Raw genomic sequence first — 24,813 nt, 5'->3', positions numbered from 1 at the left:
GCATCTGCGTGCATTAAGCTGATATGATGGAATATTATTTTGAACGTGGTAGAGTTGTGTACCATTGGTGGCTACCTGTTCAAGGCCTTGTTGTAGTGAGCAAGTTCTGTTGTTTATGGAGGTCACTTTTCTGGTGCTTGGCTCCATAAGGGGACAACTAAAATTAACAGTGTGAAAGTCTAGTTTGTTCTCTTGTTCCAGAATACTGATCGAATTTTTCCTCCTACTGTTTTAAAGATCCTGACTTGTGCTGCAGTACAGTTTGGAAGATGCTGGCAGTGCTCTTGTACCCCATCAAAATTTTTTTTATTTGTTCATGGGATGTGGGCATCGCTGGCTAGGCCAGCATTTATTGCCCATCCCTAATTGCCCTTGTTCAGAGAGCGAGCGCATTACTGTGGGTCTGGAGTCACATGTAGGCAGACCAGGTGAGGATGGCAGATTTCCTTCCCTAAAGGACATTAGTGAACCAAATGGATTTTTACGACAATCGACAATGGTTTTCTGGTCATCATTAGATTTTTAATTCCAGATTATTTATTGAATTCAAATTCCGCCATCTGCCATAGTGGGATTCAAACCCTGGATCTCTGGAACACTAGTCCAATCCAGTGACAATACCACTACGGCACTGCATATTCTTTGTATGCGCACGTAGGTGGCGGTGAGTGTAGCATTATAGCTGAGCCTAATCCTGGTAACCACCAGCATCTACCTATGTGCTCTTACCAGCGACAATCGCCTGGATAACTGTTTGGGGAAGGAAACTAGCCCAAAAATGCTGGAAGTAGTCCGTGGGTCAGGCTACATCTTTGCAGAGAGAAACAGAGTTAACATTTCAGATTGATAACCTTTCAGATGTTAAATGACAGCTTTTAAGCAAATACAAAGCCAGGGAAACGTGGGTGTTTTGCTTTGCACCATTTCTGATAAATACACTCTCTACTCCCTGGACTATTGATTGAGGCCAGTTGTAGTTGCTGGTTTGACTGATGTCAACATAGACCAAGGATTGAACCTAAGATCTTCTTGAACTATTTGATTTTGAAACTCTCTAATGACTCAACTTATGAAAGTGGACAAACACTGTCATTAGAATTGCTGTACTCAGTGTTGCTGATTGTAGGGAGGGAGAATTGCAATTACACTGACCTGTCACTAAGCACCCTGGAAGGTTAGTCAGACTTAAACGGGTTTTAGCAAAATCCTGTAACATGAGGACCTGAATTAAACACTTGATGTTTAAAGCTGGTATTTGGTAATTAGCTTGAGTGTCTAGGATAGCTGGGTAGCTGACATGATGCATTCTGCTAAGTGTGTATCTTTCTTTTCATCATGCTGAAGGCAGATGTCTACCATATAGATGATGAGGAAACTCTGGGATTTGGGATAATGATTGCTGAAAGCCCTTTCTTTGAGGCTGGCATATGAGAATATATACTCCTACATTAAGGATTATGATAATTGCGTTCCAGAGAGAGATGCAAAAGTGCTGCTGGGAGGTGTAAAATCCAGATTTTATTGTTGAATGTGCCTACTTAAGATTTCCAGTCCTGTGCCACAATATGTTTACTTCGCTAATGCATATTTTTATTTCTTATCACTACATTACCTTTTCTTCACAATTGTGTACCTCTACTGTATTACTCCTTTGTTCCCCCTCCATGCTTTCTCACTCCAGGTCAAGACATAGTGTTCAAGTGCCTTGGTGAAAGTCTGCTGCAAAATGCGTTTCAAGGATACAATGCTTGTATATTTGCCTATGGACAGACTGGTAAGATACCTCGACTTATAAAATGTTATACAAGTAGTTAGCAGAACATTTTAGCTTTGACTTGAAATTCTAGCTAAATTTCTTGCAGTCAAACCTTTTGAATAGATGTAAATATAACTTTACAGAGATCCTTGCAGGCTTTTACTGTATGTCACTCTTATCTGGTGTTACTTCTGTCAAATACCTGTTCTGCTGAAAATGTGAAGGCACATCTGCTTGTAGAGTAACTATGTTCATTTCACACTGATCTAATTCTCCATGGTATTCAGAAAAATGAAAGCGAATTCATTCTGATATGCTGTGTACCTTATTAACTTTAATTAGGCTCAGGGAAATCGTACACAATGATGGGCTCAAAGGACAAGCCGGGTTTGATCCCTCGACTATGCAGCAAGCTGTTCGAACGAGCATTGCAAGACGCAAATGAGGAACAAAGCTTCACAGTTGAAGTGTCATTCATGGAAATCTACAATGAGAAAGTCCGGGACCTCCTTGATCCAAAAGGGTAAGTGGGGGAAAATAAAGATGAAAAGTAAACGTGTAGATCTAAAAATGGAAGTAATTTTGTCAAGAATGCATTAACACAAGATGTGATAACCTGCACTGACACCTGTTTACCTGTATTTCTTGCCACAAAAATAGATTTGCTGGTAAACAATGGCCAAACCTGTCAGGTATACCACATGTCTATAGTTCCTTATTTCTCTACCTTTCAATCACCATTGACATTTCCTCTATGTGGTAAATTTCAGCCTCAGCCATGCTTCTGTGCACCTAGGAATGTGTCACTTTTTTTTACTTTTCCTTCTGTGTGGATGGAGCTTTACTTAATTCTCTGACATTTCAAGTGAGGATATAATTCTGTTTTTTTTCAGCATTTAAATTAAGTTGTGTTATCTTGAATCATGAATAGTATTTCCCACTGTTCTTTATATTCCAATTGAATATTATGAAGGATCAATTGATATGTGAATAATGCCTTTGTGATATTTTATCATAACATTTTTCTTGCCAATGATTTTATTAATGAAATTTTAAAAAAACTTTGTATTGAAAAAGGTGGCCAATCCAGGCTGTCTTTTTCCTATGAAAAATTAATTATGATGTATTCATTGGGAGAGACACAAGGTGGGAGACAAAATCAGATGCAGTATCTCCCAAAGGCTGCTCTGTGTATACTGGTATACAGCGCTGCATTTTGGAGGCCTTGGGACCAGGTTGTGGGTTTGATTGATCACTCTGTAGTGTACAGAAACCTCAAGAAGAGGAAAAGAAAGCAAATGTGAAAGATCTTTATCAAAGGATACAAAAAAATGTTAATTTATTTACATTCATTTTTTCTCTACAGCACTACGGTGGTTGGAAAAGCACCGGAAGCTAATCTCATTTCATACCCTAAGCCAACCAAGGCCACATCCAATTTCTTCTAATTCAGGTTTTCTTTTCAGTCTACACCATGATCATTACAGCCTTCTCCAACCTACATTAGGCATTACTCATACTGCATATGCTCAAGTGCCACTGTGATTCTGTCTTTCTGGAGATTCTCATAGCCCAGCATGGCAGCTGCTTCCGTGAAGGCTGCTCTAGCGGACCACTGGTCACAACTTCTCTCTGCTTAATGCTGACTGGAGTGTGCAGTTTTTGTGAGCCATGTCTTTTAAGCCACAAGTATCTCTGGAGATTAGAAGAAACTTATGTTAGTGGTTGGGTGATGGATGTGTGAGGATGTATTGTAGGCAAGGTTACCCTGTCTGTTGGATGGGATAAAATAAAGGGCATAATGGTCTTTGTCCCTCTCATTTCTGTCTGCATCATCATATAATACATGAGTTGAAAAATGTGGTGAAGCGATGATTAAACATGAAAATACGTCTGTAATAGAGCACATCCGCAGAATATATTCTAAAAACTATGCATTGGTTAGCTACACCATTTCAATTACAATATTCTGACCACTATGACCAACTAAAAAGCATTCTTTGGAAATAGTACAGAGAAGCTTCAAGATGTTGAACTATGAGAGAAAGAAATCAGAAAAGTTAGAGAGAATTTTGATCTCTTGAATGGTCTTTGCTTCTAATTTTTTCTTAATTAAAGATGAACATTAGGACAGTGCTGCAGCTTTGCAAAGCAATAATGGTACCATTTTGTACATCAGCTGCTCGAAGTGCAGAGTTCTCAGACTGAATATAGCATCAGTTAGCATTGTTTAGGTATAACACCAGAGGTACAAGTCCAATTTGCGCACCAACTAACTTCCTTTTGATTTGTTTCATTACTCTTTCTTGCACTTTTGTTTTTTAGGAGTCGACACACTTTGAAGGTGAGAGAACACAAGGTTCTAGGTCCTTATGTGGATGGTTTATCCAAACTGGCTGTGACAAGTTACAAGGTAAGGAAAATAATTAACCATATTGCACAAAACAGGACTTTGAAGGCAGTAAACTCTTAGAATCTAGCCGAAGTAAAATTTTAAGGTGGTTGGTGTAACCAGATTTTTGGTTTGTGGTAACCACTGAAGTAGCTACTAGGGAGAAATTGACCTTTTTACTCAAAACTTCTTGAATTTAATTGCTAACATGATGCTATCCATTTTCCATGCCCTCTGATTTATTGCTTGAGGTGTTATTTACTATCCTTTTGGTTGAATGAAATGGGCGAACAGCTTTTCACAACTGTAAATATTCTATTTAACAAGGGAACAACACAAATTTTGCTTTAATTATATATGTTGAAGATTATTGAGATTTGAAACTTGCATAATCATTTGTTTTCTGGCTGACGTTTTTTTAAACTAGGGCTACTTAAACGTCATTTACTCACCTATGAACCAAACCACCAAGTAGAATAAGAGCAGCAAAGGGAACCTCCAAGATTCTCTCCCAAGCCGCACACCTTTCTGAATTGGGCATGTATTGTTGTTCCTTCTCATTTTAAAGGGTACAATTCTAAAGTGGGTGCTGGAACAGAGAGACCCAAGGGGTTATATGTATGCAAATCATTGAAGGTGACAGGGCAGGTTAAATAGGACCCTGGGCTTCATTAATGAGGAGGTTATGGCAAATCTTTGTAAAACACTGGTTCAGCCTCAACTGGAGTATTGTGTCCAATTCTGGACACCACACTTAAGGAAGGATGTCAAGTCTTTAGAGAGACTGCATAAAAGATTAGCGAGAATGGTTCTAGGGATGAGGGGCTTCAGTTACCAGGCTCGAATGAAGAAGCTTGGTTGTTCTCCTTTGAGATGAAGAAGCTGAGTAGAGATTTGATAAAGGTGTTCAAAATCATGAGTCTAGATAGAGAGAAACTGTTTCCACTAGTGGAAGTTTCAAGAACCAGAGGGCATGGATTTAAGGTGATTGGCAAAAGGAGCAACAGCAACATAAGATACTTTTATAACGCATTGAGCAGTTAGGACCTGGAATGCAAGAATGCAAAAAATAGGTGCAGGAGTAGACCATAAAGGCGTGGAGCCTGCTTTGCCGTTCAGTACAATTATGGCTGATTGAAATGGGCTTCAACTCTACTTTCCTGCCCACTTTCCATTTCCTTTAATTCCTTGAGACTCCAAAAATCTGTGTCTCTCAGTCTTAAATGTATCCGATGATGGTGCAGCCAGAACACTCTGGGGTAGAGAATTCCAAACATTCATGGCCCTTTGAGTGAAGTGAACTGCACTGCCTCAAGTGTGGTTGAGGCAGATTCAATTATGGCTTTCAAAAGAGAAATAGATAAGCACTTGAAGAGAAAAAAAGTCACGGGGTTACGGGGAAAGAGCTGGGGAATGGGACAAGCCGATATGCCCTTGCAGAGAGTTGGCACAGATATGATGACCTGAATTGCCGATACTGTATCATGCTGTAAGCATTCTATGATTCTTCATTGCTAAATCAGAATTCTGGAATTCCCTGTCTAATGTAATTTGTAGGCAGGTTGTTGCCACAAGGACAGTAGCAGTTCAAAGAGAAGGTCCATCACCTCAGGGTTAGTAACATTGGGCAATAAATGCTTGCCTTTATCAGCTTCAATCCTGTCAAATGTGCTTTAGTTTTGCTTATTAATAAAACCCAATGAAAACTTTAGTTCAAATTATGTAAAGATGAAAATCTGAAACAAAAGCTGAAAATATAGCCAGCTCCTGAAAGAAATTGACAGGTGATATTTGGATCCTGAAATAGTGCCCTGTTTTTTTTTTAGCGTTGTAAGTTTATAGTGAGTGGAGCAATACCAGTCTCCTATCAGAGTTCACTGCATAGTCGGAGCTTTCAGTAATTTTGCATATAAATAATGACCCAAACGCTGCAAACAAATTACAATTTGAAATGGGAATATTAGTAAACTTATAACAATCAACTCTAATTCATGTCAGTTTTCACGCTGACATTGTGATGGCAAATATAGTTGTGTGTTTTTATGTCAGTTCAATATGCTTTGGGCACCAGGTTGGAGTTGGATGAGGGCAGCATAGTTGAATGGGGTGTACAAAGAGTATCCGACCTCTTGGGATGGTTTTGAATGGAATTATTCTCGCCAACCAACGTTGGCGAGTGTAAAAGAGAATGTTAATCTGATCAAAAAATAGTGCTTAACTCAGCTTTAGCCCAAAGAGGGAAAGATTAGGGAGAGAAGGAATTCCACATGCGGAGATTCTGTGTAGGAATGAGTTATGTTCGAACTTTATGGTTTCAGATGTTAGTATCTGTGTTCAACTTTTGCATTCCTATACTTCACTGAATAGACATTTATCTACTGAAATCAGTAATTTGCTGTTATAGACTGGTAACCTCCATTTTTTTTGCACAAACTTATTAACAATTATCAATGATTTCATGGTTTGATAGTTTGCTGTTGCCTACTTTAAAAAATGCTCACGGCTTCATTTAATTTAATAAGTTTCAAAACACAGAGATAATAATTTGTTTTCCATCACCACTGCTGAATGAAGTGATGACTTATTTTCTTCACGTACACCTTAACATGATGCATATTCAAATATAATGCATTAAAAATAGCTGAAATTTTGCTATATATGAAAAGAAATGAAGTCAACACTCGACTTGGTGGTGCCAGCTGAACATTCTCCAGTTTCCTCACAATAGGTTTGAATCAGAGAAATACTTTGGCATAAAATGACAGAAATTCTTAAAAATACAGTATAAATAGGTAATGTGTTATCTATGGTACTCCACTACAAATACCATTCTCCCTCCTCCCCCACCCCTCACACGCGCCACTGTCTTGAAAGGAATTGGTGTATTATAGAAATACTTACAGGGGCAAGTCATTTTGCACTGCTCCCTTACATCTTTAAGAATCTGATTGTTGAGGGCTGTCAAAAGACAACCAGAATGAAAATGCCTGATTACATTTGTGCCATGGGTGAAGGTAACAGGGAACTCAAACAGGATAGAAAAATTGTTCTGTGGCGGAGAAAAATGTATATATATTTTAAAAACATGGTTCTCTTATTCAACAGGACATTGAATCTTTGATGTCAGAAGGGAATAAGTCTCGAACAGTCGCTGCAACGAACATGAATGAGGAGAGCAGCCGCTCCCATGCAGTTTTCAACATTATTCTTACACATACATTATATGATCTTCAATCTGGGGTGAGGACATGTGCAATGACAGCTACTTGAATTTCTGAGGTGCTGCTTGTATGCAGAAGGTTACCTGATTGCCTCATATCAAGGAGTTACAAACAAGTAGATGCCGGGTAGAAAGCAAAAAGGAAAAATGAAGATTAGGTAGAAAAGGTGGCTTCTGAAAGCAGGGAGGATGGTTTGAACTATGCACAGAGTTCCAGAGTGCACAATGGCTCAATGAGTATCCATCGGGATGGGGAAAGCAAGAACTCATTAGAAGAGCAAAGGGTGCTTGTGAGAAAGTATAGTTAAAGCAAGATAAGGATGGTGCTTATGTGGGATTTGAAAGCTAGGATGAGAATTTTAAGTCAAAGGGTGAAATTACTTGTACTTTCTGAAACAGGAGTTGATCAGGCTGGTTAGGGTCTATTTCTATCAGGCAGATTGTGCTTGATCAACCTTATAGAATTCTTCGAACAGCAATGGAGGATTGGAAAAGAAGTGCAGTGGATGTGGTTTATTTGGTTTTGAAAAGTGTTTGGTAAGGTACATAGGAGAGTTATAGCAAACTTATACTCATGGCAATGTGTCACATGGATAGAGATGGTTAGATGAGGTAGAAAGAAATTTCTTGGATTTTGAAGATCTGATGAGTAATGTAGCACAGAGCTCTGTTTGGTGCACTCTATACAAAAATGATCTGGACTGAGAAATTGAAGGAACATTGTTGAAATTTGCTGATTAAATTAAGGAGGCATGGCAAATTGTGATGAGGATTGTGAAAGAGAATAGGAGGGCATGTATAGGGTAATAAAATGGATAGAAAAGTGACAGATGAGGTTCATTGTGCAAAAAATGGAAGAATGGGGCAAAGTAAGATGTTAAAGAGAGAGGAGCAGAAGGACTTCATATGCAAATGAGGACCATTAAAAGTGACAAGTTAGATAAGGGCATTAAAAAAGGTAAGTAAAATTGTTGGTTTTATATCTAGGGTCATGTTGGGAAGGGAGAGATGATTTAGAGTGAATAAAGAATTTTTGAAATTGCTATGGAGCCATATATGAATTAATTCCAGTGTTTTTCTTTCTGTAGACTTCTGGTGAGAAGGTGAGTAAGCTGAGCCTTGTGGACCTGGCAGGCAGTGAGAGGGCAGCAAAGTCTGGAGCTGCTGGGGATCGACTGAAGGAAGGAAGCAACATTAACAAGTGAGTTCTTTGTGATATTGCAGGTGAAATGTTTAACCTATATCTAATCACTGACTCGTTCATTTAAAAATGTTGATTAGATAGCGGGAGTTACCATCCCTCAGTAATAATACATTAACTCTGTTTCTGTCTCCACAGATGCTGCCAAACCTGCTGAGTTTTCCAGCATTTTCTATTTTTATTTCAGATTTCTAGCATCTGCAGTATTTTGCTTTTATATTACTATCCCTTAAGTTATTCGGCTTCTAAACAGGTGAATAAACCATTATCTAAATATGTTTAGACCTAATGGGACAGTGACTATCAATTAGATTGTATGGCGGCTTAGATATTCCTTCACCCCTGCTGTATGTTTTCTGGAACTATGCCTCTTTTTTTTCCTACCTGTAATGTTTTATAGGGACATGCTCATTTTCCCAACTCTTCAAAAAGGATCTTTAAAAACTTTGTATTTGACTTGCAACTTCGCTACTTTCTCCCCTGTGTTTTTCTGGTAATTCCAAATTAAAAAGCTTGCACAACTGCATTTTTCCTCTGAGCTGCAATTGTTGCAGGAGAAATGTTCTATCTACTTGAGGCTCCGAGTCAGATCTGGCAGGCTGATAAATAGTGAAACAAAAACAAAAACAGAATTACCTGGAAAAACTCAGCAGGTCTGGCAGCATCGGCGGAGAAGAAAAGAGTTGATGTTTCGAGTCCTCATGACCCTTCGACAGAACTTGAGTTCAAGTCCAAGAAAGAGTTGAAATATAAGCTGGTTTAAGGTGTTTGTGTGGGGGGCGGAGAGAGAGAGAGAGAGGTGGAGGGGGGGGTGTGGTTGTAGGGACAAACAAGCAGTGATAGAAGCAGATCATCAAAAGATGTCAACAACAATAGTACAAAAGAACATGTAGGTGTTAAAGTTAAAGTTGGTGATATTATCTAAACGAATGTGCTAATTAAGAATGGATGGTAGGGCACTCAAGGTATAGCTCTAGTGGGGGTGTTTTTTTTTTAAAATAATGGAAATAGGTAGGAAAAGGAAAATCTTTATAATTTATCGGAAAAAAAAGGAAGGGGGAAACAGAAAGGGGGTGGGGATGGGGGAGGGAGCTCACGACCTAAAGTTGTTGAATTCAATATTCAGTCCGGAAGGCTGTAAAGTGCCTAGTCGGAAGATGAGGTGTTGTTCCTCCAGTTTGCGTTGGGCTTCACTGGAACAATGCAGCAAGCCAAGGACAGACATGTGGGCAAGAGAGCAGGGTGGAGTGTTAAAATGGCAAGCGACAGGGAGGTTTGGGTCATTCTTGCGGACAGACCGCAGGTGTTCTGCAAAGCGGTCGCCCAGTTTACGTTTGTTCTCTCCAATGTAGAGGAGACCACATATGATAAATAGTGAATCTACCCTTACCAGTACTCTGCACTTGTGTTGAATTAATGATCTGTGAAGTCACTTGTATTTAAACACCTTCCTTAGTTGTCTTTGACTTGGCCACTTGTCTGCGGGGTTTCAAAATCTCTGTGTTTATCACATTGTGGTTTCTGGTAGGCTCTTGCTTGCTTAATCTCTAACTGTGTCTCTATCTATCTATCTTGAGCTGACCATTTGTAGTTATCAATTGTTTTAGCACAGGACTCATTCCTCCCTTTTATTATTTGATGAATTTCTCCTTCTGTTTTATTTTTTAATAAGTGTTAGAACAACCCTTACTAATAATGCAGTTCTCTTCTAATACATGAGATGTCCTATTGTGAAATATTTTAAAACCTCTCTGATGCATGACTTGTTGATCTTCTCTTATGTTTGCTTCTGTAAGGTCATGAATTCCTTTTTACAAACTGTCTATATCTAACTTCAGGAGTGCAAACTGAATTTGGATTAGTACGGAAAATATTGCTCCTCATGCAATCACCATGCGTATTTCAGAGGGATCGCATTGGTGTGTTAGACAAAAAGACACTTAGGGAGAAAATGAAAACAAGTTGGCAAAAGCATAGTTGAGGAGAAGAACTTTGTCTACTTTTCGAAGATAGAGAGGAAGGTGCCAGGGTAAGGCACCGACAGAGAGTGTTCCTGGGGGCAGAAGGCTAGTGACCGAAGGAAGAAAGGGAAAAAAGAGTGAACTGATGTCAAAGGGTATGTGCAATGGCAGCAGCAGCAACAACCAGTAGTGCCTTTTAAAGTAGAAAGTTGTCCTTTACACTTCACAGGTGTAATTAGACAAAAATGGACACCAAGATAAAGCAAGAGCTATTCTGGTCAGTGAAATGTGTCTTAAAGGAGGAATGGCAGAGGGTTTTAGAGAGAGAATTCTGGAGTTTGGCAGCCTGTATGGCTAAAGCGTGACAGTTAGAGATAGGATCAGGGCAGAAGGGCGAGAGAGGATGGGAGTGAGGTGCACAAGGCTGGAGTCAGAAGAATGGAAAGTTTTGGGGTGGTGTTTGAATGGTTTGTGGAGGTTAGAGTTGAGGTCAGATAAGAATTTTAAGGGTACCGGGAGCCGTTGTAGGTTTGCAAGAAGTGCTGGATGGGTGAGTGGGACTTGTTGCAGAATAGGATGTGAGAAGCAGAGTTTTCAATGAGTTGAAGTTTATTGCAGGTTAATGGGAGCCCAACCATTGAAATAGTCGAGGTTGGTACTGGCAGGACCCAGAGTGATCTTGTAACTCTTTGATTAATTTCCTAAGATCTTTAATGCCTGCCTGAGCCACCAGAACAGGCAGGTGGGACTCCTCATTTAAAGTATGACTCCTCTGAAAATGGAGCACTTCTGGAACACTAGAGTGTATCGCCTTGGTTATGCACTCCAAACTGTGGTGCAGGACTCGAGCCAATTCCTTCTGACCCAGGTTAAGAATGCACCAACTGAACCAAGTTGGTCCCTTACTTACCTCCTGATAATGCAATTTTTAAACCAAGTATAAGTATGTCTGTTAACAGCATCTTCCAAACTGGCATCTGAAGAACAAGGGCAGCAGGTGCAAGGAAACACTGCCATCTTCAAGCACCTCTCCAAGTCATATAGTACCCTGACTTGGAACTGTATTGTCATTCCTTCACTATTGCTGTGTCCAAATGCTGGAACTCGCTCACTCACAGCACTGTAGGTATGTGGACTGCAGTGGTTCAAGAGAGTGGCTCACCTGCCACCTTATGAATAGCAATTAGGGGTGGATAATAAACTCTGGCCTTGCTTACTGTCACACCTCATAAATGAAGAGAAAAACAAAAAAAAAAGTCCCCTTAGTGAAAAACATTTTATTTTATGGTCCTTGTGAATATTGGAATTGTCTTCAAGGATAGATGAGCACGCACACAATTTTCTTGCTAATGTAATTTTTCTCTATGCTAACTTCCAACTCTCCCCCCACCCCCAGATCCTTAACGACTCTCGGCTTGGTAATCTCTGCTTTGGCAGATCAGGCTGCTGGGAAGAACAAGAACAAGTTTGTACCCTACAGGGACTCAGTACTGACCTGGCTACTCAAGGTAAACTGATAGTTTACACCTGGTTTATGGTTTTTAAAAAATAACTAAGACCTACAGCCTATATGTTGTCAGGTGCATGTTTATTCTACTGATTCCTGATGTAGCAATAGCTTGAAAGCAAAGTGCTGGCTAGTTAATTGTGTAAGGGGAGGGGAAAGAAGAGGAGAAAAGTGCCACCCCACTGTTGCTATCTTAAGTGCTGAGAGCTTTTATAGTAAGCTGTCCACTTACTGGTTCCTGTTCTCAAATGAATGGAATATATTATGAGGAGAAACAGAAGAGCATTTTTCTCTTAATTGAGAGGCAATGTAGAAACTAAGAAGCACCGTCACAAGACTTGAATGGAAGCTTATTTATAGTCAACTTTGCCTCGGGGTACACTCCGAATGTGGACTGTTGTCATGTGTATAGCTTTGGTTCAGTAGAGTATATGGTAATCTAGGCTTCTTTGGTGGTTTATTATGTAAATGTACCATACTCAATATTGTCTTTTTTTGATTCCTGGCCTGTGTTTAATAAGCTGATTTCAGCAATGAGGCTTCCCATTCCTCAACACTATCCACTGGTGTCTGCTGTGAAGTAGAAATCTGCTGATCATAGGATCAGGCTCAACCCGGCTATCCCCACATTGAACAGCCTGCTCATGGTCACTTTCTAGAGTCCCATTTGGTCAGTGGTGACTTGGATGTGGTTCTGGGTCCATGGCACTGTTCCTTAGACATTGACTTCAGAAGGGGAGTGGAAAGAATGTGGCAATTTAAGTTTTTGATTTAATAAGAGTTGTATATCTATTCAGCTATTTGAGTCAAAAGCAAAATACTGCGGATGCTGGAAATCTAGAACAAAAACAAAAATACCTAGAAAAACTCAGCAAGTCTGACAGCATCTGTGGAGAGGGATACAGTTGACGTTTTGAGTCCGTATGACCCTTCATCAGAACTAAGACATATAGAAATGAAATGAAATATAAGCTGGTGGAGGGGGGTGGGACAGGTAGAGCTGGATAGAGAGACAGGTAGAGCTGGATAGAGGGCCAGAGATAGGTGGAGGCCAAGAAGAGACTGCCAAAGATGTCATAGACAAAAGGACAAAGGGGTGTTGACAGTGATGATATTATCTAAAAGATGAGCTAATGGGGACATTAAGGGAAGCAAGCTAGTGGCAGATGGCCCTAGTGCGGGTGGGGTGGGGGGAAGGAATCAAAATGGGCTAAGAGGTGGAGATGAAACAATAGATCGAAATAAATTTAAAAATAGGAGGGAAAAGAAAAAGTATAGTGTAAAAAAATTATAAATTATTGGAAAAGGGGGGATCGGAAAGGGGGTGGGGATGGAGGAGAGAGTTCATGATCTGAAATTGTTGAACTCAATATTAGGTCCCGAAGGCTGCAAAGTGCCCAGTTGGAAGATGAGGTGCTGTTCCTCCAGTTTGCGTTGAGCTTCGCTGGAACATTGCAGCAGGCCAAGGACAGGTCTGGGTCATGCTTGCAGACAGACCGAAGGTGTCCAGGTTTTGTTTCCCATGGAAGGAGCATTCATGACGTGGTTCAACCCCTTGTCAAATTTTCCCCAACATTCTCTGATTTCCCTCCACCTGTGGAACAGTTAATTTGGATCAGGAATTAGTTCTCTATAAAGCAGTCACATACATAATTAACTATTAAGACAGGGTGGACTTTTTATGTTTTCTAACCTTTTAAATGGAGGGATGTGACTTTACAAGATTCTAAAATATCCAACTAAGGAAGTGACAGATTTTATTTTGGTGCATTACATAAGTTTGGGGAGATAATTCAGATATATAGTCTAATTCATTGCTTCTTTTTATAAAAATGTAGGATAGTCTTGGTGGAAATAGCAAAACAGCAATGATCGCAACTGTCAGCCCTGCAGCGGACAATTACGACGAAACATTGTCAACGCTGAGGTATGCAGACAGAGCCAAAAACATAATCAATCACGCAGTGGTGAATGAGGATCCCAACGCCCGAATCATCCGGGAACTCCGTGAGGAAGTAGATAAACTACGGGAGCAGCTCTCTAGAGCAGAGGTATGATGTGATGAGAGTCTCAGATTTTAAACAGAGCATTTGGCCAATCCATGAGGAGTAGGCTAGTAGGATGTGCATCTAATCTGTGAAAAGGGGTGTAAAAACAATGAAGTGAATGTTTGGCACAATTTTAAATGCTTCCTGGCATTAAATATTAGCTATTTAACCAACGGATCAGATCTAAGCTCTGCAGTTCTGCCACACCCAGTCGCGAATGGTGGTAGGTAATTAAACAACTAACTGGAGGAAGAGTCTCCACAAATATCCCATCCTCAATGAAGGGGGAGAGCCCAGGACATCAGTGCAAAAGACAAGGCTGAAGCATTTGCAGCCATTTTCAGTCAGAAGTGCTAAGTGGATGTTCCATCTAGGCCTCCTCCTGAGGTCTACAACATCATAGATGCCAGCCTTCAGCAAATTCAGTTCACTCCACACGAAGGCACTGGATACTCCAAAGGTTATGGGCCCTGACAACATTCCAGCAATAGCACCGAAGACATGCTTCAGAACTAGCTGCGCCCCTAACCACGCTATTCCGGTACAGCTACAACACTGGCATCTACCTGGCAATGTGGAAAATTGCCCAAGTATGCCCTGTCCACAAGAAGCAAAACAAATCCAACACCAGTCAGTAGCTGCCCCGTTAGTCTACTCTCAATCATCAGCAAGTAGGTGTCATCAACAGTGCTATCAGCAGTGCTTACTCAGCAATAACCTGCTCCCTAACATTCAGTTTGCATTCAATGCCAGGGCCACTCAGCTCCTGACCTCATTACAGCCTTGGTCCAAACATGGACAAAAGAGCTGAACTCAAGAGGTGAAATGAGAGTGACTGCCCTTGACATCAAGGCAGTGAGTGTGATATCAAGGAGCCCTAGCAAAACTGAAGTCAGTGAGAATCATGGGGGAAAGCTCTCCACTGGTTGGAGTCATATGGTTTTGGAATATGGTTTTTGGTCAATCTTGTCAGTCCTGGGACACTGCTGCAGGAGTTCCTCAGGCTAGTGTCCTAGGCCATCCATCTTCAGCTGTTTCATCAATGACCTTCCCTTCAATCTAAGGTCAGATTTGTGGATGTTTGCTGCTGATTGCGCAATGTTCAGCACATTTCCCGACTCCCCAGATATACAGACAAATATAAGAAATAGGAGCAGAAGTTGGCTATTCAGCCCCTTGAGCCTGCTCTGCCATTCATTAAGATCGTGGCTGATGTGTTTCAAATTCCACATTCCCATTCACTCCCAATAACCTTAGATTCTTTTTGGGCAAAGGAGTCAATCTACCTCCGCCTTAAAAACATTTAATGACCCTGCCTCCACTGCCTACTGAGTTCCAAAGTCACACAACCCTCAGAAATTCTCCTCATCTCTGTCCTAAAGACTCACCCACAAGAGGAAACATCTGTCCTAGATTCACCCACAAGAGGAAACATCCCTTCCACGTCCACCTTGTCAATACCATTCAGGATCTTTTATACTTCAATCAAGTCACCCCTCACTCTTCTAGACTCCAGTGGAAACAAGCTCAGTCTGTCTAACCTTTCCTCATAAGACAACCCGCTTAATTCATGTATCAGTCTAGTGAACCTCCACTGAGCTGCCTGCAATGCATTTACAACCTTCCTTAAATAAGGAGACCAAAACTGCACACACTGTTCGAGATGTGATCTCACCAATGCCCTGTATAATTGAGGCATAACATCCTTATTTTCATGTTCAAATCTTCTCTTAAAGGATAGCATTCCATTAACTTTCTCAATTACTTGCTGTACCTGCATACTAACTTGTTGTGACTGCTGCACTAGAGCGCCTAGATCCCTCTGCAGCTTGGACCTCTAAGTAATGCTCTGCTTTTTTATTCTTCCTGCCAAAGTCAATAATTTCACATTTTCCCACCTTATATTCCATCTGCCATATTTTTGCCCACTCACTCAACCTATCCATATCCGTTTGCAATCTTCTTTTGTCTTCTTCATGACATACTTTCTACCTATCTTTGTGTCACCTGCAAATTTGTGTCATGCCTTCACTCCCCTCATCTAAGTCATTGATATAAATTGTAAAAAGTTGAGGCCCCAGCACAGATCCCTATGGAACTCCACTGGTCAATTTCTGTCAATCAGTTCCAATCAGAAAAACACTCATTTATGCATACTCTCTGAAACAGTCCGTGTCCATATGCAGCAAGCCCTGGACAATATTAAGGCTTGGGTTGGTAAGTGGCAAGTGACATTCATGCCACACAAGTGCCAGGCAATGACCATCTCCAGCAAGAGAGAATCTAACCATCGCCCCTTGACATTCAATGGCAGGACCACCCTGAATCCCCCGCTATCGATGTCCTGGGGCTGGGGGGGTTACTATTGTCAGAAACTGAGCTGGACCAGCCATATAAATACTGTGGCTACAAGAGCAGGTCAGAGGCTTGGAATTCAGTGGTGATTAATTCACCTCCTGACTCCCCAAATCTGTCCACTATCTACTAGGCACAAGTCAGGAGTGTGATGGAATACTCTCCACTTGCCTAGATGAGTGCATCTCCAACAAAACTAAGAAGCTCGACACAATCCAGGACAAAGCAGCCCACTTGATTGGCACCCCATCCACCACCTTAAACGTCCACCCGTTTCACCGCTGATGCACAGTGGCAGCAGTATGTACCAGCTAGAAAATGCACTGCAGTAACTCACCAAAGCTCCTTTGACCGCACCTGCAAACCCATGACATCTACCACCTAGAAGAACAAAGGCAGCAGATGCAAGAGAGCACCACTACCTGCAAGTTCCCCTCCAAGCCACACACCATCCTGACTTGGAACTATATCGCCATTCCTTTAGTGTCACTGGGTCAAAATCCTGGAACTCCCTTCCTAACAGCACTGTGGGTGTACCCATGCCACATGGATGGCAGCGGTTCAAGGCAGCGGCTCATCACCGCCTTCTCAAAGGCAGTAAATGCTGGCCTAGCTAGAGATACCCACAACCTGTGAATGAATACATAAAAAAAGTTAAAATTCCTCATCCACGGGCAGTTGTCTGATCCAGTATGTCTCAGTTAGTAAGTGCACTGACAGCTGTTGTAGTCAGGTAGGAAGGCCCCAGGTCCAAATCCTGATCAATATTGACTTAAAAAGCTGTTTTCAATTGAGAGTAAGAGGATAGATACCGAAGTTGGAATAGAGAAGGGAAAATGCAGAGCTACAGTGACCCCTGCTGGAGAATGTGCTTTTGTTAGTTTGCATGATTCTATCAGGAATTAACAGCACAGAAGGAGGCCATCCGGTCTGTCATGCCTGTGACGGCTCATTTGAGCTTAGTCCTGCATCTTGTCCATAACCCTGTAAGTTCCTTATCAAGTATCTGTCAACTCCCTTTTAAAGTTATTTATGGAATGAACTTCTACATTTTCAGACAGAGCATTCTTGATTGGGCAACTCTTTGAGTGAAAATATTGCTCCTCATTCCCTCCCCCACCCCAATAGACCTTTTGCCAGTAATTTTGAACCAACGGCCTCTGGTTATTGACCCATTCAACTGAAAGAATAGTTTTTCTCTGTGTATCGGTCCTATCAGAACCCCTCATCTTGGAAACCTCACCTAATGGAGGAACAGCCCTAACCTTTCCTCCTAACTGAAGTCCCTCATCCCTGGTAACACCTGGTAAACCTCCTGTGTTGCCTTTCTAAGGCCTTTGCATCTTTTCTGAAGAATGCTGCCCAGAATTGTCCACAGTACTCCAGCTGAGGCCTAACCAGTGAATTGTTGGCCTGGATCTTGCTGTAGTAATGAGGGAGAAACTGTCATTGTTCACCATCGTTACTCCGCTGGAGCTGTCAACAATTTGTGGAGTCCGAGTATGCGCAGAATAACATGGAAATGTGCAAGTTGCTGTCGGTGAATCTGCATTCCGCCTTAGGGTGCACTGTCAGAAGTTCCGACCAACTGCTGTCTCCCTTGCTATCATGAACTGACGAGAACCACCACCCTGATGCTATTTGTCCCGCTGTAAAAACCATTGAGAAAATTACTTGTTGCTGAATGAGGTGCATCAGGGTTTGTAATGACATGCTAACTTCATAGTTACTGTTGAACACTCTCACTGGTCCTGAAAAGCTAATTTTATATTTGTGGAATGTCAAATTTCACAATGATTAAACATTCCACTTTTTAAAGACAAGGTTTTGTTTTTTCTTTATTTAAAAGTCTGTCCTTTAGCTTCTATCTTAAGACAGCCATACATTTATTTTATTATCGGAAAATTGCAATTAACAGTAAAGGATTTTAAGTGCTTTCCACCTCCTGGTTTGCTGTGTGTGAATACTTCAATTTGGCTGCCTTCCTGCTTCATGATATCACTGCTCCTGCCATGACACCCTCTTGATTTGGAGCCAGATTTAAACTGCCATTGGGAAAGGGGAATTTCGTGCCACAGCAATTGCTGGTTCTTTGTGGGCAAAGATCAGACGTTATAGAGATCAATGGCGAGTGTCCTTATTTTGCCACTTGTCATAAAATCCAAGCAATAAAGCCACTAATACAGGATTTAGTCTCTGCTGTGATCAAACGTTTGCTGAGTGATAACTCAATGCAAAATTCCTTTTCCTTGTCAAAGCATGCTAATAACCGACTCTCCCATAACATGCAAAGCATAGACTTCTGAGAGAGATTACAAAGCTATTAAACTAATTGAAGGATTCGGGTGATAATTTGAAGACTTGCTAACATTTTTTTCATGATTTATACTATCCGAACTTCAGGATTATATTACACAGTAAGTTCCAGTACTTATTCGTGATATGTACTGTTACTGCTACAGGGTTATTTTTGGTTTCCTAGGGTGGTGGCAGTGATTTGTGCATTATGTCCTTGGTGATGCTGGTAATATTCATTGAATTGAATTAATGCAAACATAAAAATCATTTTCATTATTTTTCAATGAACTTCGAGTTAATCTGCTTAACTGCTGGGCCAGCATCTGTTGTACTTAATTTTCAACTCTCTTTAGCCAACACCAATTTAAAAGTGTTTGTTGTTCACCTTCACCCGCTATCCTCTGCTGCATGCATCCCAAATGCCAGGCTAGGCAGTTTTCTGTCAGGGGGATGAAAATTGGAAGAGGGTTTGTCACTTGGGGTTGGGCCCACTTCAGTTGTGTGAGGTTGACTGGGGATAAAGTGAAGTGTTAAATATGGGGGAGAAAGTTATGTGTGTGTGCTTCTTTATAGAATCATAGCATGGTTACATCACAAAAGGAGGCCATTCGGCCGTTATGTTTATGCTGGCTCCCTGCGAGAGCAACTCTGCTTGTCCCAATCCCCCACCCTTTCCTCGTAGCCCTGCAATTTTTTTTCTCTTGGGTGCTCACCCAATTCCTTTTTGAAAGCCTCAATTGTATCTGCCTCTCAGGTAACACATTCCAGACCCTATCCATTTTCTGCCAAAAAAGATTTTCCCCATGTTGCTGAGATAATGTACTAACTTAACTTTGTTTTATTTTTAAATGCCTATTTGGAATTGTTTGTTTGGACTTAATCACGTTTTACTGACAAATATTTGATTGGATTTCCCATACCAGGCAATGAAAGCCCCAGAGCTGAAGGATCGTTTGGAAGAGTCTGAAAAGCTAATTCAGGAAATGACTGTTACATGGGAAGACAAGCTTAGGAAAACGGAAGCCATTGCACAGGTACGTTGTGCAGTATAACCTTCCCTTTAGTGAACAACAGAAATTGGAAGGTGAATCTTGCTGGGGACTAGGTGGTATGCTTGAGGACCTGAGTTTGAATCCTGACTGGACTGATGAGATTAGGCTCTTTCGCAGTGGGCTGTACAGGTCCTACGGGAAATTAATTTGGATAGTGTAAACTCAGTTTTCAGTGGTTGCAATTTCACAGCACAAAACGAGGGTCAATAATGAGGGGCAGTAGATGCAAGATGCACAGAGAGGAGGATAAACGTCTTTGCATAAGAGTTGAAAAACTATAAAATTCACTTACAGGGTTAGTAGTGGAGGCAGAAACTATGCCAACATTGATTGTCTAGGTATGTAAAGGATGAAGGGGATAAGGGAACAGGTTGGGTAAGTGTGGTTAAACTATTTGGTTACATGTGGATAAACAGCAACACAAAGTAGTTGGATTGATTGATCTGTGCCCGTCCTATAACTTCTGTGTATTTAAGTCCCTGTTATTTGCCACTGATTTGTGTTTTTCTCACAAGAACACAACACAAGAAATAGGAGCAAGAGTAGGCCATATGGCCTGTCGAACCTGCTCCACCTTTCATTCTGAATCATGGCTTCAACTCCCATTTTCCTGCCTGCTTTCCAAATCCCTTGATTCCCTGAGAGATCAAAAATCTGCCTATCTCAGTCTTAACTATTTTCAGCGACAGAGCATCCACAGCTCCCTGGGGTCGGGAATTCCAAAGATTCACGACCCTTTCAATGAAGTAATTTTTCCTCATTTTAGTCTGTAGGATTGACTCTTTATCCTGAGACCGTGCCCCCATGTTTTCCCTCCTTAAGATACCAGAACTGTGATTGGGATGCTTAGTGGAAGAATTTGTACTGGTGGGGGTCTTTTAAGAGGTTAGGGTTAAGTTGTGCCAGAGTAAATAGAGATTCCTCTGTATGGGACCTTGGAGTGCTTGATGTCAGGTGCAAAAAGAGAACCCTATTCCTTCAGACATGTTTCACCGTGATCTTAAAATTTTTAACTTTGCCAAATAATACTTAAAAGAACATTTCTGGAAGAAAATGACTGAAGACTTAGTATCTTGAAACTTTCTGCCAATTTTTTTATTTTTCTTACTTCCTAAATCAATTGCTTTTGGTACATTATCTCTCAATTCTGGCAATGAAGATGTGTGATTGCAATTGTTGTGCATTTGCACTTAGATGTTTTTCTCTCCCTGATTTCCCCATTTCTCATCCCTGCCTTTGTCATCCATGGCAAGATGCCAACTCAGTGACTGAGCTGTTTGGAAAAGCAAATACCAAGTGTCTTGAAATAGGAAGAAGGGCATTAGACACTGAAAGAGACTGGATAACAGTTCACCCCCAATGATAATATCTGGCCATTTGCTAGTTTTAGTGTAAGGGCTGTATGGAGGCTGCCCATAGAGGGTGGTGGGAATAATGTAGAAGAATAGATGAGTGCTTCTTCCCCATTTCTTATGGTGGGCAGCCAGTAAGCCCCATAAAATCCAGATGTGTTGCCTCAGTTAACAAGCACGACAACTTTTCTTGCAAATCCTGATTAACTTGCCCACCGTGTGATATTTTCTTTTACTTTTCTTGCTTGTGCACATTGAAGGACCCTTTATTAGTTAGTCATTCTTTTTGTCTTGCTACTTTCAGTATGTCCATATTGCAACAATTGAAGGTCTAGTTTTTACATTTGTTTAATAAACAAACATACTAATGACATCTAAACATTCTAATTCTTATCAGTTTGATTTTACAATCATGTTAAACTGAATTGTCATGTTAATTGTCACTTTTTGCATTTTCTAATCTGTTTAATTTTATTTTGGCTATCTGATGTTGTTTAATTATCCAGATTGGCAATTTTATCCAGATCAACAATTTTATCTATTTGCCCCATTTTCTATTTGTTTTAAGATCACATGCTACAGAGTTCCTCCTTGTTTTTATTAGTATTTACTTTGTCATGCTTATTTTCATTCTTACCCCAAAGTTTGTTTGGCCACCCTGTGGATCTATTTATCATCATTCTTGTGTCTCTGCAGTCACTTACTGTTGTACTAATGCACTTTGTGATTTATTAAGTTTACCACTGATCTTGAATCTAACTTCTAAGTCTATGATTGATTAGAAAACAGCACGTAAGTCTGATCAAGTGGTTCAGATAACATATAATATCAATTGTTTTTCATGACCTCTGAATTGCTGATTTAATTGCTGGTTTGTAATTGTGAATAATTATCTTGTAATGCTTTCTGGTACAGAACCAGCAATGTTCTGAAAAGTTAAAGCTTGAATATGTGGATAATGACTGGTCCTGTGACTAAAGCAGATAGAGGGTGCATTTACCTCAGAGTAACAGTGACTTAAGCTTCTACAGCTTCTCTCTTCCTTTCTTAGCTGTTTATTGGTGAAGCCATACTGTGGTGAACGTGGTGCTCTGGTATCCTCCACTGAATATTTTTAAATTGATTTATATCATCTGTTGACTGTGTTTACAGGAGCGTCAGAAGCAATTGGAAAGGCTTGGCATTTCTCTCCAGTCCTCTGGAATCAAAGTTGGAGATGACAAGTGTTTCTTGGTGAATCTGAATGCCGATCCAGCTTTAAATGAGCTGCTTGTTTACTATTTAAAGGTAATGTTGTTGCTTGTGGATAATATTGTAATTTCTAATGCAGTATTGAACAATATGCTCAGGTTACTGTTTATGCAGAGCTCTCACTACTACCCAATGTTGCCTTCGCACAGCTGACAAAAAACAACTGTGTTACATTGTTTTGATTTACATTTAAAAAGACATGGTTTTTTTAATGGTTTTTAGACATTCCATTTATTCTTACTTATTCTTAGAGATCAATTGCAGCCCTCTGCAACCTTGCTAAGCACCGATCTTCTATTGGATATGGACAGGGACTGAGGGTCTCAGCTGAGCCTGGCCCTAATCTCACCCATCCGTACATATGTACCTATGTAGTTTCTCGTTATGTGGAGTTAAGTCGCAGATCAACCATAATTTCAATGAATGGCAGAACAAGCCCAAGAGGCTAAATGGCCTACTGCAATTCCTATATGAGTGAGCTGCAAACGTGGCAGGTTTTTTGTTCCCTTTTTTCTGGTTCGGAGTTGTTAAAAACCATTGTTTTACTGGAAGTTTTCAGTGTAACATCATGGTGCATTTATCTACTGTGAATAATTCATAAATAATTATCCATCAAACTAGAATGATCTGAAAAAAAAATCCCTGTGATTCTCTGATTTATCTTCAAGCTTCTACACCGCTAGGAACAGTTGTGTTTCCCTAATGCCAGAAAAGTAGGGAAATAGGGCAGCCACTTTGAAATGTGAACAGGAGACTGCAGAAACAGAAAACCTCATACATTCTTTTCTTGTTAGCTTCTTCATGTTTTTTGTGGTCCCCTCTTAGTTTGTGCTTGGTGGATTGTTTCTCTGAGAAATGCTTGCACTGTTGTCTCAGCAATATACCACTAGGGATACATATGGTCATGTAACACAAGTAGAAAAAAAGATGTGTCGGTTTAAGTATATATACATATGATTATATTCATGCTGCATCATCCTTATTCATAGAATCTTACTGCACAGGAGGCCATTCATTCATCGTGCCTATACAGGCTGTTTGAAAGATATCCAATTAGTGTCACTCCCCTGCTCTATCTTCGTAGCCCTTAGGCAATACTTGCATCATAGATACTTATTCAATAGAAAATTACTACTAAATCTGCCTCCACTATCCATTCAGGCAGTACATTCCAGATCGTAATAATTTGAAGCGTTGGCAATTTGTAAGCTAGGGGTGGAATCTAAAACAAGTATTCTAGTTGTTAAGAACTGATTTGTAGTGTGGGACAGGAGAATTTGAACTTTTATATTTTTTTCATCTGACAGAATCACACTCTAGTCGGGTCTGATGATTCCCAGGATATCCAACTGTGTGGCATGGGAATACTTCCGGAACATTGTATCATTGATATCTCTCCAGAGAGACGAGTCACACTCACACCCAGGCAAAACTCCAGGTGAAATTCTTTTACTCAAACTTGCATGATTGATTTAAAATAAAATTGACCCATCACATTCTCAGTCTGCTAATGTGGACAGGACCTTTGCACCTGGACTAAGAAAATTGTTGCTTTGTAAACAATGAGCCCTTATGGCAAATTGTCTTGAGTCCTTACCATCCTTTTGAGGAAACATCAGGCTCCTCCCAGATATACTAACTCTTAACTCTGGCTTCTTGAGCATCCCTGATTTTAACAGCTCTGCCATTGGTGACTGTGCCTTCAGTTATTCAGGTCCTAAGCTCTGGAGTTCCCTAAATCTCTCCACCTCTCTTCCTTGCTTTTCTTCTTTAAGATGCTCCTTAAAACCTGTGACCAAAGTTTGGTCTTCTGCTCTAAAATCTCATTACTAGGCTTGGTATCATACTTTATAAGGCTCCTGTGAAGTGCCGTGGGACATATTAGTATGTTAAAGGCACCATTTCAATACAAGTTGTTGTAGTTGGAATTAACTCGGTGTGTTGTCCGCTTAACCAGTGTTTTCACAGCCTTTGGCTATAATCTTTCCCAGAACATTTGTGAACGGCTCCCTGTTGACTAGCCCTGTGCAGCTTCATCACGGTGATCGAATCCTTTGGGGAAACAACCATTTCTTCAGGTAAGTTTGAGTGATTAGAAAATTAAAACTCACTAATTTTTCTCTCTTTTGTTATCATATGCACTTTTAAATGTAAATTGGGTCACAATAGTTGTGTTATGCCATGCAGCAACCCATTGAACTTGAATAAATGACTTGAGATTTATAAAATCTTTCTATCAGTAATGAAATCAAGTAAATTTTTAGGGCCTGGATTGTTGTATTAATTATTTGTGTTGATGCAAAAGATAGTGGGTAAACATGTTTGTTGCATATTCCAAACCCTGTGAAAGCTGTTCAACTGCATTCTCCGGGATTCAGACTTGGGAGGGGCTGAGGTTTACCCAGAGCCAGCTTGCCCTG

The 24,813-nt window shown here is 40.5% G+C and overlaps 1 protein-coding gene across 2 annotated transcripts in view; it reads left to right on the top strand.

The window, feature by feature from the left end:
* The window catches only part of LOC121290637 (kinesin-like protein KIF13B), a 147,552-nt gene that overhangs the window by 69,220 nt on the left and 53,519 nt on the right, over positions 1-24,813 (top strand). For both annotated transcript variants that reach the window (XM_041211348.1, XM_041211338.1), the window contains exons 5-15: positions 1,682-1,774; positions 2,099-2,279; positions 4,082-4,169; positions 7,254-7,388; positions 8,457-8,569; positions 11,927-12,038; positions 13,876-14,088; positions 19,662-19,772; positions 22,295-22,429; positions 23,701-23,831; positions 24,385-24,471. In XM_041211348.1, the coding sequence (XP_041067282.1) occupies positions 1,682-1,774; positions 2,099-2,279; positions 4,082-4,169; positions 7,254-7,388; positions 8,457-8,569; positions 11,927-12,038; positions 13,876-14,088; positions 19,662-19,772; positions 22,295-22,429; positions 23,701-23,831; positions 24,385-24,471 (1,399 nt within the window). The remainder of the gene's footprint in view (positions 1-1,681; positions 1,775-2,098; positions 2,280-4,081; positions 4,170-7,253; positions 7,389-8,456; positions 8,570-11,926; positions 12,039-13,875; positions 14,089-19,661; positions 19,773-22,294; positions 22,430-23,700; positions 23,832-24,384; positions 24,472-24,813) is intronic.

This window comes from Carcharodon carcharias, chromosome 2 (assembly GCF_017639515.1).
Source record: "Carcharodon carcharias isolate sCarCar2 chromosome 2, sCarCar2.pri, whole genome shotgun sequence".
In the NCBI taxonomy this organism is placed as follows: domain Eukaryota; kingdom Metazoa; phylum Chordata; class Chondrichthyes; order Lamniformes; family Lamnidae; genus Carcharodon; species Carcharodon carcharias.
Note: the sequence above shows the minus strand (reverse complement) of the source record. Positions and strands in the feature narration are given on the sequence as shown.